The 17587-nt window shown below is 42.3% G+C and overlaps 1 protein-coding gene across 1 annotated transcript in view; it reads left to right on the top strand.

Moving 5' to 3' along the window:
* The window catches only part of LOC120033597 (pyridoxal kinase-like), a 29809-nt gene that overhangs the window by 422 nt on the left and 11800 nt on the right, over window positions 1-17587 (top strand). Inside the window, exons 2-4 of the mRNA XM_038980015.1 lie at window positions 5285-5339; window positions 10816-10920; window positions 12777-12860. Of these exons, the coding sequence (XP_038835943.1) occupies window positions 5285-5339; window positions 10816-10920; window positions 12777-12860 (244 nt within the window). The remainder of the gene's footprint in view (window positions 1-5284; window positions 5340-10815; window positions 10921-12776; window positions 12861-17587) is intronic.

The raw sequence follows: 17587 nt of genomic DNA, 5'->3' as shown, positions 1-17587 counted from the left end.
AAGGAAATAGAGATGATAGTATATTTTACATCTAACAATCATCAGACATATTGTTATGGCGAGAATATTCGTTCCATGATCATGCCTGTCAGATTAGGCACAACACCGTAGTATGGATGTGTGCGACATTCGTGAAGAACATTCAGATTTTACTCTTGCAGCAATGCAATCTCATCAATAGTGTGTCATCTGTTCACCCTCGTCCTCCTCATAATCAATACCATCATGACATCCTCTTTTTTCTCATCCTCCTCATCACATTAGACACTGCTGTGATTTGGGTACCATGGTGATCATTATTACCATGGACAGTTGATTGTCATCCAAATGTACAGGTCTGTCATAGATGATGACCATAAAGGCATTTCAATGAGCTGGGAATCCTCAGTTTCTGCTGTCCTATCAGTTAAGAAAGACAGCAGAGAGATTCTGCATGGATAACTGGCGTATTTAGCATATATTCCTCTCACTGACGTCACTAAAGAGGAGACAGGAGCTTGTAATATAATTATCTTGATTAAACCCTGAGGCCAAAAACCATTCACTAAAAGGATGTACTTCCTGTTTCAATTGTTTATATTCACTGACGATTTTAGCATGTACATCATGGTGGGGCAAACTCCCTCTATTTTCTTTAGATGCATGCCAGCAAAGCCACTACACAACACAACACTAAACAATACATTAATTGCACTGTGACGTGACAAATGAGGCCCACAAACTGTTAGGGTCCACATAAAGCTGTCCCAACAGCAGAGCTTTCTTTTCAGCAACATGGAGTGAATCCTTACCACTGCTACACCTGGCTATCAGTGGAGCCTTGTCTGGCAGCGAAACAGTTCATTCAGCCTCATTTACTGCCTTTGTAAAAACATAGCTGATATGGCTGACTTGCTTATTAAATGAATGTGGATTTTACTGACAATTGAGATGTACAAACTATGGCATAAGGGGGCGACAAGCGGACAAGAGGCAATCCGTAATTTCGAATAAGACATTAATGAGCGAGCCTGGACGGACGTAGTCAATATAACTATTTGTTCAGCACTTTTGAAATGCACAGCGACAGAATTCAGAACATGGGCCATTCTTACAGTATTATCCCTGTACACTAAGTCATAACCGTAGGATAAATAAAGGGGGCATTTAAGCAGACAATGAAAGCTCTTACAATATTCAATGATGACATTCCTCTAAAACAGGCTAAAGGCTACATGTGCACCAGAAAATCAGAACAGTAGGCTAAGTTATGAGGGGAAAGGGACCAAATTACTAGGGTGAGGCACAATGGCTACTAACAGCTTACTACACAACATACACTTAGTATCACTTGCTTAGCTACAGTATACATATCTCCCTGGCATATGACATAATTTATTCAGCATCATACAATACATTTTTGGACTCACCTTGTTGTGCTGCAATCATTTGAACAGGAAGGTGATGCAGCGGACCTTCTTGTGGGCAAATTTTGTCATCAAACTTTGTCATCAAAGTCTTCCATTCTCTGGATTTATGGTGCTTTCAAGACAACTGGGAACTCTAGAAAAACAAAACAAGGTTGATTCATGACGTCAGTGATCTTCAGGTCGAAAAGAAAGAGGCCAGAGTTCCCAACTTGGAATTCTGAGTTGGATGACTGTTCAAAACGTATTTTCCCAGTCAGAGCTAGTTTTTTACCGAGTTCCCAGTTGTCTTGAACTTACTGAAGTCTGAGATTTTCCTGTTCCGAGTTTCCAGTTGTTTTGAATGTGGCAGAAGTCATGCTGGGCTGACAGCATGGCCAATGTCTTCAACCTGGCCCATGGTGTTGCATGTGAATGTTTATCCTTTTAAGCTTGGAAAAGAGACCCTAAAACCCAAACTTGGACCACACACCCTCTCCACTGAATAGTAGGCTAGTGATTGCTTTGCAACACTTGCAGTTAGCCACTGATTCCTTCCAAACCAATCATTGTTGAATTTGCGATTTCCAACTTGTTGTATAATGTTTATGTCCAATGGCCGAGGAGCACAAATACGTTTTATCTATAATTTATCTTCATAATGACAAGGACTGAAAAGGATTTGCCAGTAGATTGTCCACTTGATTCATGATGATGACCGCTTGTCTAGCTTTTGAAAGGTTGAAATGATCAGTCCAATCAAAGCTACGGTAGATAAAGTACCAGTCAAAAGTTTGGACACACATACTCATTCAAGGTATTTTGACTATGTTCTACATTGTAGATTAATAGTGAAGACATCAAAACTATGAAATAACACATATGGAATCATGTAGTAATCCAAAAAGTGTTAAACAAATATAAATATATTTTAGATTTTAGATTCTTTAAAGTAGCCACCCTTTGCTTTGATGACAGCTTTGCACACTCTTGTCATTCTCTCAACCAGCTTCACCTGGAATGCTTTTCCAACAGTCTTGAAGGAGTTCCCACATATGCTGAGCACTTGTTGGCTGCTCTTCCTTCACTCTGCGGTCTGACTCCTCCCAAACCATCTCAATTGGGTTGAGGTTGGGCGATTGTGGAGGTCAGGTCATCTGATGCAGTACTCCATCACTCTCCTTCTTGGTCAAATAGCCCTCACACAGCCTGGAGGTGTGTTTTGGGTCATTGTCCTGTTGAAAAACAAGTGATAGTCCCACTAAGCGCAAACCAGATGGGATGGTGTATCGCTGCAGAATGCTGTGGTAGCCATGCTGGTTAAGTGTGCCTTGAATTCTAAATAAATCACTGACAGTGTCACCAGCAATGCACCCCCACACCATCACACCTCTTTCACCATGCTTCATGTTGGGAACCACATATGCGGAGATCATCCGTTCACCTACTCTGCTTCTCTCAAAGACACGGCCGTTGGAACCAAAAATCTCAAATTTGGACTCATCAGACCAAAGACAGATTTCCACTTGTATAATGTTCATTGCTCGTGTTTCTTGGCCCAAGCAAGTCTTGTCTTATTATTGGTGTCCTTTAGTAGTGGTTTCTTTGTATCAATTTGACCATGAAGGCCTGATTCACGCAGTCCCCTCTGAACAGTTGATGTTGAGGTGTGTCTATTACTTGAACTCTGTGAAGCATTTATTTGGGCTGCAATCTGAGGTGCATTTAACTCTAATGAATTTATCCTCTGCAGCAGAGGTAACTCTGGGTCTTCTTTTCCTGTTGCGGTCCTCATGAGAGCCAGTTTCATCATAGCTCTTGATGGTTTTTGCGACTGCACTTGAAGAAACTTTCAAAGTTCTTGAAATATTCCGGATTGACTGACCTTCATGTTTTAAAGTAATGATGGACTGTCGTTTCTCTTTGCTTATTTGAGCTGTTCTTGCCATAATGGACTTGGTCTTTTACCAAATAGGGCTATCTTCTGTATACCACCCCTACCTTGTCACAACACAACTGATTGGCTCGAACATATTAAGAAGGAAAGAAATTCCACAAAGTCACACCTGTTAATTGAAATGCATTCCAGGTGACTACCTCATGAAGCTGGTTGAGAGAATGCAAAGCATGTGCAAAGCTGTCATCAAGGCAAAGGGTGGCTACTTTGAAGCACCTCAAATATAAAATATGTTTTGAATTGGTTGCTACATGATTCCATATGTGTTATTTCATAGTTTTGATATCTTCACTATTATTCTACAATGTAGAATAAAAACCCTTGAATGAGTAGGTGTGTCCAAACTTTTGACTGGTACTGTATAACGTGATTTGACGTCATTTTATCTGTGGCCAATGACCTTGAGCCTTCTTGGATGGGCACTTATATTGTACATCTATGGCAGCACCCAAGGTGCGTGAATTTTCAAGGTCTCCCTATAGATTTTGCAGTGACGTAGGGTCCCCATTACTGACTGGACACTGAGCCAATCACGGTGCAACTAGAGAACATTACCAACCCCTACGCTCCGTATATTCCGCGGGCTGCCCCACCACCACAGAAAGCACTGAGCTAGGTATTTTGGAGCTGCCTTACTCAAGAACGCAAAAAAGAGACCATGTTTGTATGTGGCTTTATTAACGACATATTTGTTTATTACATTGTTTGCAAACTGATACGTGACACGTATTAATGCAAAACAGGCATGTTGCATGTTATTTTGGCATTAATACGTGTCACATATCAGTTTGCAAACAATGTAAAAAATGATTATTGAGTTAATAAAGCCGCATACAAACATGGTCTGTTTTTTGCTTTCTGACACCAAGTCAGAACCGTAGGATAAATGAAGGGGGCATATAAGCAGACAATGAAAGCTCTTAAAAAAAGTGATGATGACATTTCTCTGAAACAGGTTAGAGGCTACATGTGGGGCTCAAAATGACAGGTTGCCACTGGTTATATCAATCTGTTGCATGTGAAGTCATGTAAGTGAAATCTATTAGTGTGGGTACTCTAAGTCAAAACCATTGCCTTCTATTTATAGAAAGGTCAAGTCATGTTAAAAAAAAATCCCCTTGGGGTAGCCTGCTCAATACAGTGCAGGAGTCCGTGTCAACATGAGGCTTTCCACCAGGTACATTCTGTCATTTTAGTTGAAGTCTAACATGAACCCTATTGTGCAGGTATCTGAAACTGCTAATCCAAATATAAGTCAAATGGCTGGTAATTTGAAACGGGTAGGGCTGTTCTTGCTTTGTAGACTATTTCACCATATGAGGTGGACTTAGCTATGTTTAATTTCAAGTTAAATGGGCCCCAATAGCCCCGGAGACCCTCACTGTTAGTCACTGACTCAACAGCTTTATAGGTCCAATACATTTCAGAATTGCATGCATTAAACATTATGAAAAATGTGTTTTTAGTTGTGGAATAATACAAATGTATGGGGGGGTGTCCCTTTTGGGGGCTGGTTCAATTACATTTTTAAACGGACCACCACATCTCTAAATCTGGCCTTTTGTATAGCCTAGATCAGGGGTATTAAACTCTTACCCTACGAGCTATGGCGACTGCTGGTTTTCTGTTCTAAATCAGTCTCTGATTAGAGGGGAACAATGGGAAAAAAGCAGTGGAACTGGCTTCGAGGTCCAGAGTTGAGTTTGAGGGGCCTAGGTGATTAACCTACCCACCAGTGGAGGCTGCTGAGGGGAGGACGGCTCATAATAATGGCTGGAACAGAGCAAATGGAATGGCATCCGATACCATTCCACCTATTCCGCTCCAGCCATTACCACGAGCCGGTCCTTCCCAATTAAGGTGCCACCAACCTCCTGTGCTACCCACATTGTTCGTCTTCTGCCCGATGCTTTGATTAATGCTCTGTCTGTCTCTTCCACAGGTGCTGGGGTTTGAGGTGGATTCAATCAACTCGGTACAGTTCTCCAATCATACAGGTACATATAATGTAGAGCAGGGTTGGGGTCATTTATATTGACATTTTAGTCAATTCAGGCACTGAAATTCCAATTCTCTTAAATTAAGAAAATGTGGAATTGGAATTTGGTGATCTTTATGAATTGCCTGGAATTTATAAAAGTAGAAGTATAAAAGTACCATGTGTTGCTGTCTTTTTTAACCCTTCCTGAAAGAAAATTATTTCACATTTTTGGGAGAAGAACAGTGTATTTGGAGAAGAACAGTGTATTTGGTACCGTTACTATCATTGCTGAAAGATCTTGACATATTTTGGGTAAGCTAATCATTTTCATATACCCTTGAAGCTACCTGCCTCCCCCTAACCTACCATTATATTTCCACTATGACTGCAATCAACCTTTCTCACACGAAACAAAATTTCTTCCATCTTGAAAGTGGAGCTGTTGATCAGGCTCACGTCAGGAAAAGTGTGATGAAAAGATATGGGTTTTGTGTCACATTCCTCATTGTGTCAAGTTATCAGACAAGTTCTTGGGTGGAACAAAGTGTCACTGGTTGTAATGGTTGAAGTGACGCCACATGTACAATTTGTCCTCCCTTAAGTGGAGAAGATTAACTGTCTGTCTGGGCCAGTTCAGGACACAGTCTCAGGATTGTATTTTGCTCTACATGGGATCTGACTGGGGGATAGCCTACACGCTGACAGTGCAGGTGGTCTGAGAGAAACGGAAACGATGGCATAACAAGAGGCCGCTGTTGAGCCACACTACAGTATAGGCTACTGTACTTGTTGACTCTCTCTCTCTCACACACACACACACCTGCCCTGCTTAATAGGCCTTTGAGTTACTTAATAAAGTAGCACGTTTGTGGACATCTTCAGTGCCACTGGTGTGTCTTGGGTTATTCATTGAGAAGTGTTCCCAACAGGGTTCAAACCTGGGTCTTCTGTGCCTTACAAAACTGTGTTAGCCCACTAAGCCTACACAAATAATCAGGTCTCGGACAAGGTTACTCATGACGCAAGCTTACATGAAGCATCTCCTTTACACTTCCTCCCCTTTGACCTCCTCCTGCGCCTCACATAAACCCATCCAGGTTACAGCACCAATGTGATCAACTGTGGTTTGAACCTGGGTCTCTTGTATGCCATAAGACTGTGTTAGCCCGCTCTAGTGATTCAGGGTCCAACACCATAGTGCCCTCAAAGCTCATCACTAAGCTAAGGACCCTGAGACTAAAGACCTCCCTCTGCAACTGGATCCTGGACTTCCTGACGGGCCGCCCCCAAGTGGTACGGGTAGGTAACAACACATCCGCCACACTGATCCTCAATACGGGGGCCCCTCAGGGTTGCGTGCTCAGTCCCCTCCTGTACTCCCTGTTCACTCATGACTGCATGGCCAAGCACGACTTCAACACCGTCATTAAGTTTGCCGATGACACAACAGTGGTAGGCCTGATCACCGACAACGATGAGACAGCCTATAGGGAGGAGGTCAGAGACCTGGCAGTGTGGTGCCCGGACAACAACCTCTCCCTCAACGTGTTCAAGAAAAAATGAGATGATTGTGGACTACAGGAAAAGGAGGACCGAGCACGCCCCCATTCTCATCGACGGAGCTGTAGTGGAGCAGGTTGAGAGTTTCAAGTTCCTTGGTGTCCACAACACCAACAAACTATCATGGTCCAAACATGTGTCCCCGCACATTGATTCTGTACTGGTACCCCCTGTATATAGCCTCGCTTGTTATATTACTGCTGCTACTGAATTATTTGATACTTTTATTTAAAAAAAATTACTTATATATTTTTTACTTAACACTTTTTTTCTTAAAACTTCTTAAAGCATTGTTGGTTAAGGGCTTGTAAGTAAGCATTTCACTGAAAGGTCTGCAACCTGTTCTATTCGGCGCATGTGACAAATAAAATTGGATTTGATTTAGTCTCAGGAAAGGTAGCTCATCAACATGCGAGCAAGGTTCTCTGAACCACCCTTGTTACAGGAGCCCCATTTGGAAGGGACAACCTGACACTGAGTCCCATAGCTATGGGCCAGAGATTAGCAGTCAGTCTCACAGTAATCTCTCTCAGATATCCAAGGATTCTATGTCCCAAACCATGGACCCCTATTCCCTATATACAGTCATGTGCTACTTTTGACCAGGGCTTATAGAGCTCTGGTCAAAAGTAGTGTACTATGTAGGGAATAGGGCGTCATTTTGGATGCAGCCTCCAGGCAACGCCAATCACAGCCTCACTGCCGCACGAGTCACCTGCCAGCGGCCCCATGAGCCCGTCACATCCACTACAGAGGAAATCTTCAGAGGGACTCCAGCTCTACTGTGATGTCAATAGTGACAGCAGAATGCACTGGACGCCGCTAGGGCAGTTATGTAACAATTGTGTCAAATGTTTTGGGGTTGTGGACACTGTTATAGCCTAGTACAGTAATTGTACAGGGTCACCTAAGGGAGGATGGGAGGGGGCCGTTGGTCTTCGAGCTGAAGGTGAATGACATGGTAGACACCAGTGTGTTTGTGTGTGCGCATGTCCGTGTGTGTCTGGGAAAGAAACGTGTGCGTGACTGCTAATTGAGAGGCTCCTCTCGGTTTCCGTCTCTCACTTCATCTGTCGCTCCGTCTGGAAAACCACGGATGCCTGCCTGAGCCCGATGAGCAGCGTGTGCAAGACGGAGAGGAAGTGCGTGATTGTGAGGGAGATTAAAAGAGAGCAGAGGGATAAGTACACTGTGTGTATCTGACGTACGTTTGGGGAATGACCCAATCTATTGCACCGCGTCAGTCAACGTATGAATCAGTCAGCCTCGTGTGCCCGCTGGTGTTCTTGCTAAGTGTTCATTCATGGGCAGATGTCCTGGAGAGCAGCATCGTGTCAAAGAGCCAGTTTGGCTGTGCTGACCTCATCCACTTGAATGTGCCAGGTCGCTCTTGCGAAATAGGTTTTTAACCTCAAAGATCTTTCCTGGTTAAATAACGGTAAACATTTATCTAGAAGGTTCTGTAGTGTTCAACGAGGGGAGGCACTGTCCTGCTATCCTCACCCCTATTAGAGCTCTCCTCTCTGGGCTTGGGGCCCAAGCTAATCCCTGGCCCCTCAGTCTTCACCATGCTATATGCTAGTCCCGTAGCCCTCTCTGTCCACTTGTCACACAACTCACTGTGTCCTCTTAGCCTCCCCACGCTCCAACAGCTTCTGGGTAATTGGGTAAACGTCCCCCATTTTGCTTTGATACACCTAACCGAATGCATACAGTCCAGCAGTACAAATCAACCGTGTTTAAATCCGGAAGTTTACGTGATCCCTCTGAGTCAGGGGAAGACTTAGACAACCAGGTGATGGGTTTTCCTTACTAATCAGTGACCTTAATTCATCAATCAAGTACAAGAGAATAGCGAAAAACCCGCAGACACTCGGCCCTCCGTGGAATGGGTTTGACACGTGCTCTGAGTTATTTAAGCTTAAGTTTGTTATTAAGGTCAGGTTTAAGTTATTTTGAATGCACCAACAACAAAAAAGAGTTGGTGCCTCTAGGGGCAATTCAGACGGCTAATGAAGGATTTTTTTTTACTGAAGAATGCGTTTGTTTTCAATGATTGCATTTGCTTTTTGTGTATTGGTTTATATCGATGTGTATAGATGTGTGTTTGATACAAGGCTCATCTGTTAAAGATACCTTGGTCTCAGCATGACTCTCTGTCAATATAAAGGGAAAAAAGACAGAGTTATCGGGACATCATGATGCCCAAAAAGTGCACAACGATTAAAAGAGCCCATACACATCGCTCATGAATGATCCATCTTCGAATGCCTTAACATTTGTTGCCACCTAAATCAGACTCGTTCCTCCGGTTGTTTTGTTGTTAGCTGCCATTCTTATGTCCCTGCACTGGGTTAATGGAAACTTCTTTTTGAAAAGGCTTGGCTCAGACGTATCCTTTGTAAGCAGTTCCAGTTTGGCTAAGGATGAGAGAATGCCACATCTTGACTACTTCTTAATGGTTTTTACTGTAGTTTCTTTCGAGACAGGAACATGCAATATCGATTGGACCATTACTGTATCTAGTAACTCAGTGGTAGTTTTCTCATGAGCACACAATCACACACCGTTCATTGAGTTTCTGAAGATGTGTTTGGATTCTGGAACATCATAGCAATGGAGGCCAAAACCCTTGCTCCTGTCATAAGGGTCACTCCGCTCATCACACATCAAACATTACTGCAATGAGGAAGATTCAGACTTGAATTATGTCAGTGACTTAGGCTAGCTACTGCAGTTTCATCTCTGGTTGTGTACCAAATGGCACCCTATTCCGTATAGTGGCAATAGGGCTCTGGTCAAAAGTAGTGCACTATATTGGGAATGAGTACCATTTAGGATGGAACATTTGTCTTTTCCCATGCCCAATAGTATTTTTTCAAGGTTTTAAAGAACAGTGTTTTTTGCTGTGTGTGTGTGTGTAAGTGTCTCTCTGTGTTAGCTTTAGGGGGGCAAAGAGAAGCAGGGCCTGATGGGTAGATTCAGCTCAAAACACAGTGGCGGTTATCTTCCCAGTGGGGAAGGATACGCAGCGTCCATCTCTTCTTCACTCTGCACATGCTGAAGAAAACGTGTATGTGTGTTTGTGTGTGTCTTGGATTGTGACGAGCTGAAAATGCTCTCCCCAGCAGCGAATCATGCAATTGCGACAGCAGAAAATGATGACGACAGAGCCAGCCTTTACCACAAAGATTTCTCTCCTTCCTTGGCTCCCTCCCCCTCTATCTCGCTCTCACACACACACACACACACACACACACACACACACACACACACACACACACACACACACACACACACACACACACACACACACACACACACACACACACACACACACACACACACACACACACAGACGAGCAGCGGCAACTCTTTATTGCTCTCAGCCCCTCAGGCTTTCTTCTGGCCTGTTACTAGGCAACCAGCACCACACCATGTGATCTGCTGGGTGACTCACCTGAAGTGTGACATCACAATTCCTGCGGCAGCGACACTGGTCTCTGACAAAATGCTGATTGCCCCCACAGCCCCGCACATTTTTTTTTTGCATTTGAGGGAGCTGACGGCAACAAACATGCCCCATGTCCCATCCCCTTTGCTGAGAAGTTGTCTCACTGTGGCTGGGGGCTTCTCGAGGCCCCCTCTGTGTAGAAAAGAAATCAGCACTGTTGACTGTTGTTTTCATCATTTAAACCATAGAAATGAATGAAGATACTAGCCTATGTTGTGAACTGTCAGTTGTTCTGATTGCGTCCCGATTCTCCACACTTTCCCCAAAGTTGCACTGGCTCAATCCCCGTCATAGATTTCAAAGCATTGGTGGAGGAAGTTTTCACCATTGTTCAATCCATTACAGGGGAAGTGTTGTCACTCTGTTGTGGCGTTGTCTCCCTGACCCCTCACCTCTAACCCCTGACCTCTGTCCCTAGGCTACTCCCACTGGAAAGGCCAGGTGCTGACTGCGGACGAGCTACACGTTCTCTACGAGGGGATCAAGCTCAACAACGTCCACCACTACGACTATGTTCTCACAGGTGAGACGCACACACAGAAAGAAGTGAAGGCTAGCGGCAGCAGTGCTAGCAGACTGGGGATGGTTGTTAGTTTATATCAAGTATTTATTCATGATTGGTTAGACTGTCTTGTACACATTCGCTGCTACAAGCTGAATTGCAGTATACAGACAAGAAAGAAACGAGGAAAAAAAGGAGATAATAGTTAGCTAGCTGAAGAAATGTTTCATAGAGAGCGGCTAGCTAAGTCAATAGCTTCATAAAGTGCCTGCTTCTGGTCGAGGCATAAATTCTCTTCAGACAGATGTTGTTCTCGTCAGTCCTCAGCTCCCTCTGCAGCTTTCCAGGGAGAACACAGGAAGCAGTTGATGGACATGAGCCTCATGAGGTCACCCAGACAGAGATGGTGTCGGGCTGCAGGGTTTACAGGACCTAATGTCAGTCAGGCTGCCAGGCAGGCAGAACCCACTGCCACTGTTCTGTGGGAGCCGTCGTGCTCTGCTAGCCCTGGCCCAGAGAGAGAGAGACGGAACAGAAACGCCGGCACTCCCTGATGGATTACGTCTCCTCTCCTATCACCTTGAGAGGGAGAAGAGAAGAGAGAGGGAGAGCGAGAGAAAGAGGGAGCAGACAATAAGGGAGAGAAGAGGAGAGGAGAGAGTGAAGGTCATGGTTTTATTCTCTCCGAGTCCTTGTGAATCTGTCGAGGTGTGAAATGTTACATTCTAGTAAGCAGACTATTGGCTGTTCAACTCTTTTATTAAGACAAGACTGCTAGACATTTGGAAGTAATCGTTACGGGCACACTAGAGTAGATATCATGGATACAGTAGTTGAGACTTAAGTACTGCTAAAAAACAGCAGTTAGGCTACGTACTGTATATCACCAACAATGAAAAGGTTCACCCTGACTAGACTCTTAGGTTTGTCAGTTGAAACTTTGTCTGCAAGAAACATAGCTTACAAATGGGACTTACAAATGTATCTGCGGTCAGATACATGGCATGAAGTACTCTGTGTTTATCATCCTATAAGTGGGTAACCTGAATAAGAGGAGTTTGAGTTAGAATCTAGCCGTGCCAATTTTCTCCCTATTCCCAACTCTTCCCGTGGCCCTAAATCTTTGTAATTTACAGATCGGTAAAATGTAAGAAATATGGTGGAAGCTCAACTAATACACTGCTCATGGAGTGCATAGGGATGTGTGAAGGTCACTCCTTAGCCTGAAGTGTCCCCACTTGCGCTGCCAAATAGCTAGCTTCAGGAGGGCGATCACGTATGTTTGCAAGGCAGAGGTCCTGGGTTCGAGGCTTCGGTGTGAGCCAAAATTAGGAGGAAGCGGTAGTCGCTAAGCAAGCAGTGTGTCGTTATTTATACTCATACCTATCCAGACCCTTCAGATTGGCAAAAATCTAGGGTCAGGGGCTAGGAAGGGAATTGGTGTCGAGACAGTTAGCCCCTGTGTGTTTAAATCAGCCATGAGGACATGGGCTTTCCTCACTGAGAGCCTGGTGGCCGAGCACAAAAGTGAGGCACACACACAAACAAGCCTGACATCAGCATTCCCATTGAATCATCTTCCTCTCTTCTGGCCATTATCTCCCACATACTGAATGTACAGCCAGCACTGCAGCGTCAGCAGGTCCTGCTCACACACACACGCACGCACACACGCACGCACACACACACACACACACACACACTGTTAATTGTGTCCACTCTGAGAAAGCACTGACACCCTCACTGTCACACCATGATCCCCGATCCTCTCATTAGAGCCCTGGGCGAGGGGTTGGTTTTGTCTGCAGTGAACTGTATAAAACTTTATTGAGACATTGAGGAGTTTGTTTTGACCCAGAATCCTCTTCGCCCCTCAGGGTACACTCGAGACACTTCCTTTCTGGAGATGGTTGTGGACATCGTACAAGAGCTGAAGAGGGCCAATCCTAACCTTGTGTATGGTGTGTATCCCTCGCTATGTCAACCCTATGTGTGTGTGTCTGACACATCTGTTCAAATCAACAGGGTGGGGTTCGACCACTGCTGATCACAAGTTCAAGATGCCAGTATGGGTTATTGTTGGGGCCAAGAGTTTTTCCTGACCACCTGACCTGGGAGAACTGGTCTGGAAAACTCCTGGCCCTAGCTATTGTATCATCGTCTTCAGGTTTGAGTTGGTAGAAGCGTAAGGACACGTAGCAAAGCAAAGAAAAGCCTCACACTCATGGCTCCGAAGCAATACATTTAATATAGCCTGTTATTCGACAGCTAAGCTGCCTTCATCCGGGTTTCAGGGTAATGACAAGCTTGATGTGGAATAAATCTTACCATATGCTTCCCAGTCGAGACAGTTCATGCATATATTATGACAATATTAGGTTTGTTTTGGTCTTCAGCGGGTTCTTTTTGGGCTGTTTGTGCACATAACATTTTTTCCTGAGGCAAGCCGAAGTTCGGTAGCTGAAGTCCAGCCCCCTTTGTCTGTGATTGGTCAACAGTACTACTCCTAGTAGGTGTGGGAACATGACGTCTTGTCATTCAACAAGAGACGACTAGTTTTCATGTAATCTGTTCACATGAGAAATACTGCACCAAACATCTTAGTCAGATGTAAAATTGCGTGACTAAGACTTCCTCGGCAAAAACTGCCCAATTAATGACTTACCTTGATTCACAGTGCATTTGGAATGTATTCAGACCCCTTGACTTTTTCCACATTTTGTTACGTTACAGCCTTATTCTCAAATGGATTAAATCGTTTTTTCCCTCATCAATCTACACACAATAATCCATAATGGCAAAGCAAAAACAATTTTTTTTTTTAAATGTTTGCAAATGTATTAAAAATACAAACTGAATTATGACATTTACATAAGTATTCAGACCCTTTACTCAGTACTTTGTTGAAGCAGCTTTTGCAGCGATTACAGCCTCGAGTTTTCTTGGGTATGATGCTATAAGCCTGGCACACCTGTATTTGGGGAGTGTCTCACATTCTTCTCTGCAGATCCTCATCAAGGATCTCTCTGTACTTTGCGCCATTCCTTTGATCCTGACTAGTTTCCCATTCCCTGCCGCTGAAAAACATCCCCACAGCATGATGCTGCCACCACCATGCTTCACCGTAGGGATGGCACCAGGTTTCCTCCAAACGTATCGCTTGACATTCAGGCCAAATAATTTAATCTTGGTTTCATCAGACCATAGAATCTTGTTTCTCATGGTCTGAGAGTCCTTTAGGTGCCTACAGGCAAACTCCAAGCGGGCTGTCATGTGCCTTTTACTGAGGAGTGGCTTTCGTCTGGCCACTCTACCATAAAGGCCTGATTGGTGGAGTGCTGCAGAGATGGTTGTCCTTCTGGAAGGTTCTCCCATCTCCACAGAGGAACCATTGGGTTCTTGGTCACCTCCCTGACCAAGGCCCTTCTCCCCCGATTGCTCAGTTTGGCCGGGTAGACAGCTCTAGGAAGAGTCTTGGTGGTTCCAAATTTCTTCCATTTAAGAATGATGGAGGCCACTGTGTTCTTGCGGACCTTCAATGCTGCATACATTTTTTGGTACCCTTCCCCAGATTTGTGCCTTGACACAATCCTGTCTCGGAGCTCTACGGGCAATTCCTTCGACCTCATGGCTTGTATTTTTCTCTGACATGCACTGTCAACTGTGGGACCTTATATAGACAGGTGTGTGCCTTTCCAAATCATGTCCAATCAATTGAATTTATCACAGTTGAACTCCAATCAAGTTGTAGAAACATCTCAAAGATGAAACAGGATGCACCTGAGCTCAATTTCAAGTCTCATAGCAAAGGGTCTGTAATACTGTAAATAAGGTATTTTAGAAATATATATTTTTTTAAATAGCAAAAAAAATGCTCTATCATTATGGGGTATTGTGTGTAGATTGATGAGGAAAAAGGTTATTTCATCAATTTTAGAATAAGGCTGTAACGTAACAAAATGTGGAAAAAGGTAAGGGGTCTGAATACTTACCGAATGCACTGTATTTTGTATTAATTTTTTTTTTTTTTTTTTTTTTTTTTTTTTTTTGGGGTGGATCAGCTTAATATTGCGGAAAGAATGTTGCTTCCAATGTAATTGTCTGCATCATTTCCAATCCCCCATATTTTTTTGGGTAAATATATATATCCATACACGCATGCATACATATATACATATATACATACACATACCTATATAGACATACATACTTTTTTAAAGAATATACCTTTATTATTATTCCCCGCAACCCTACCACCGCTCCCCCAATTGGAGTAAACTAATAAACACTTCTGCTTTTACCTTCAATTTATACATCTTATACCTATTTTACAGACACAGACTACTTTATAATAGTTCTCTCTTGTTTGTTCTTAGTCCTTCCTCTATTTCTGTTGTCCATCCAATTTTATTTCCACTTGTAACTGTGCTATTTCACAAAAGCTCCGCACCTATACACATTTCACAGATCCCGTATGCCCTACATTGTTTATCTTGTTATTAGTCCCACCCTTCAGTTCTACTCAACCCTTCCCATCTATCTTCCAACATCATCCATTTCGGATTTTTATTTGCCATATATTTTTCAACTGTGCTGTGATGCTTCACAAAAGATTTGAACCTTCCTATTCTCATAGCTTCTACAGATTGTAAATTAAAAATAAACATTTTTGCTAAAATAATTATTATATTATTGATTGATTGACTATGGCTTTTCAAATCCCCCAGTATTGCTATCTGTAGCGTTAGTTCTAGGCAAATGTTGCAATTCTTCAGCCATTCCTGGACCTGTGACCAAAAACGAGCTACATATGGACAATACCAAAATAAATGGTCTAATGACTCTGCCTCCTCACAGCAGAATCTACAGAGCTGGGAAGATTGTATACCCCATATATATAACATTCTATTAGTTGCAAGAATTTTGTACAATAATTTAAATTGAAAAATTCGAAGTTTTGAATCCGGCGTTGTTTTGCGTATCAATTCATAAACCATGTGCCATGGAATGGGTACATCGAACATCTCTTCCCAACTATTTTGCAATTTATATGGCACAGCTGTCAGTTTTTTGGTCCTTAAATGAAATTGGTATATGTTTTTATTTATCACACTTTTCTTTAACCATTTATGTTCTTTAATACAGGGCCGACATACAAGTTCCTTACTTTTTTCCCCTTCTACTTGCCTCTTCCATTTTTGTGGTAATGCTGCAATTAATTGGTTGTAATTTTGGGTAGAGCAGACATTTCCATATGTCTGTGTGAGCTGCATGTGTGACATAACTCCACCAGTCCTATTTATGATATCATTCACAAAAATTATACCTTTTTTAAACATTTCTTCGATAAATACAGTTTTTTTATCAATTACTATATTTGAATTTAACCACAATATTTGTTGTACTATTTGTTCCGTCCTTTCAGGTGGATTAAACTGAAATTGCAACCAACTTTCTAAGGCTTGTTTAAAAAATAAGGATATTTTGGAGATTATTTCCTTTTCAAACAACCGAAAGTGAGCAGGTGTAATCTGAATAAAGGGAAAAAGGCCCTTCTTGAACATAGGATGAGACATTCGTACCAATTTACTAGAGAACCAGTTTGGATTTAAGTATAACTTTTGTATGACTGATGCCTTTAGTGAGAGGTCTAATGCTTTAATATTTAATAATTTCTGCCCTCCGAATTCATATTCGTTATATAAATAGGCCCTTTTAATTTTATCTGGCTTGCCGTTCCAAATAAAATGGAATATTTTTTGTTCATATAATTTAAAAAGCAGGTCACTAGGTGTAGGCAAAACCATAAGCAAATAGGTAAACTGTGATATGACTAAAGAGTTAATCAGGGTGATTTTTCCACAAATAGACAAGTATTTTCCTTTCCATGGTAGCAAGATCTTATCTATTTTTGCTAACTTTCTATAAAAATTTATTGGAGTGAGATCATTTCTTTCTTTTGGGATTTTTATACCGAGTATATCCACATCTCCGTCAGACCATTTAATTGGTAAACTACATGGCAATATAAAATGTGTATTTTTTAGTGATCCAATACGTAATATGGTACCTTTATCATAATTTGGTTTTAATCCAGAGAGGATAGCAAAGGTATCTAGATCCTCTATGAGGCCGTGGAGAGACTCTAGTTGTGGTTTTAAAAGAAAACATGAATCATCAGCGTACAATGACACCTTAGTTTTTAAGCCACGGATTTCTAATCCATTAATATTAATGTTTGATCTAATTTTAACAGCTAACATTTCGATGGCAATAATAAATAGATATGCCGATAGTGGACAACCTTGTTTTACTCCTCTAGATAGTTTAAAACTTTCTGAGATGTAGCCATTATTTACTATTTTACACCTAGGGTTACTATACATAATTTTAACCCATTTTATAAGAGATTCCCCAAAATTGAAATATTCTAGGCATTTATATATAAACTCCAGTCGTACTTTATCAAAAGCCTTTTCAAAATCAGCTATGAAAACCAGACCTGGTGTCCCCGATATTTCATAGTGTTCTATTGTTTCCAGTACTTGCCTTATATTATCTCCAATGTATCGTCCATGTAAAAAACCTGTCTGATTAGGATGAATAATATCTGACAAAACTTTTTTTATTCTATGCGCCAAGCATTTTGCTAGGATTTTTGCATCACAACACTGAAGTGTAAGAGGTC

Source organism: Salvelinus namaycush, chromosome 40, assembly GCF_016432855.1.
Source record: "Salvelinus namaycush isolate Seneca chromosome 40, SaNama_1.0, whole genome shotgun sequence".
Taxonomy (NCBI): domain Eukaryota; kingdom Metazoa; phylum Chordata; class Actinopteri; order Salmoniformes; family Salmonidae; genus Salvelinus; species Salvelinus namaycush.
This window is presented reverse-complemented; position numbering and strand designations above follow the sequence as displayed.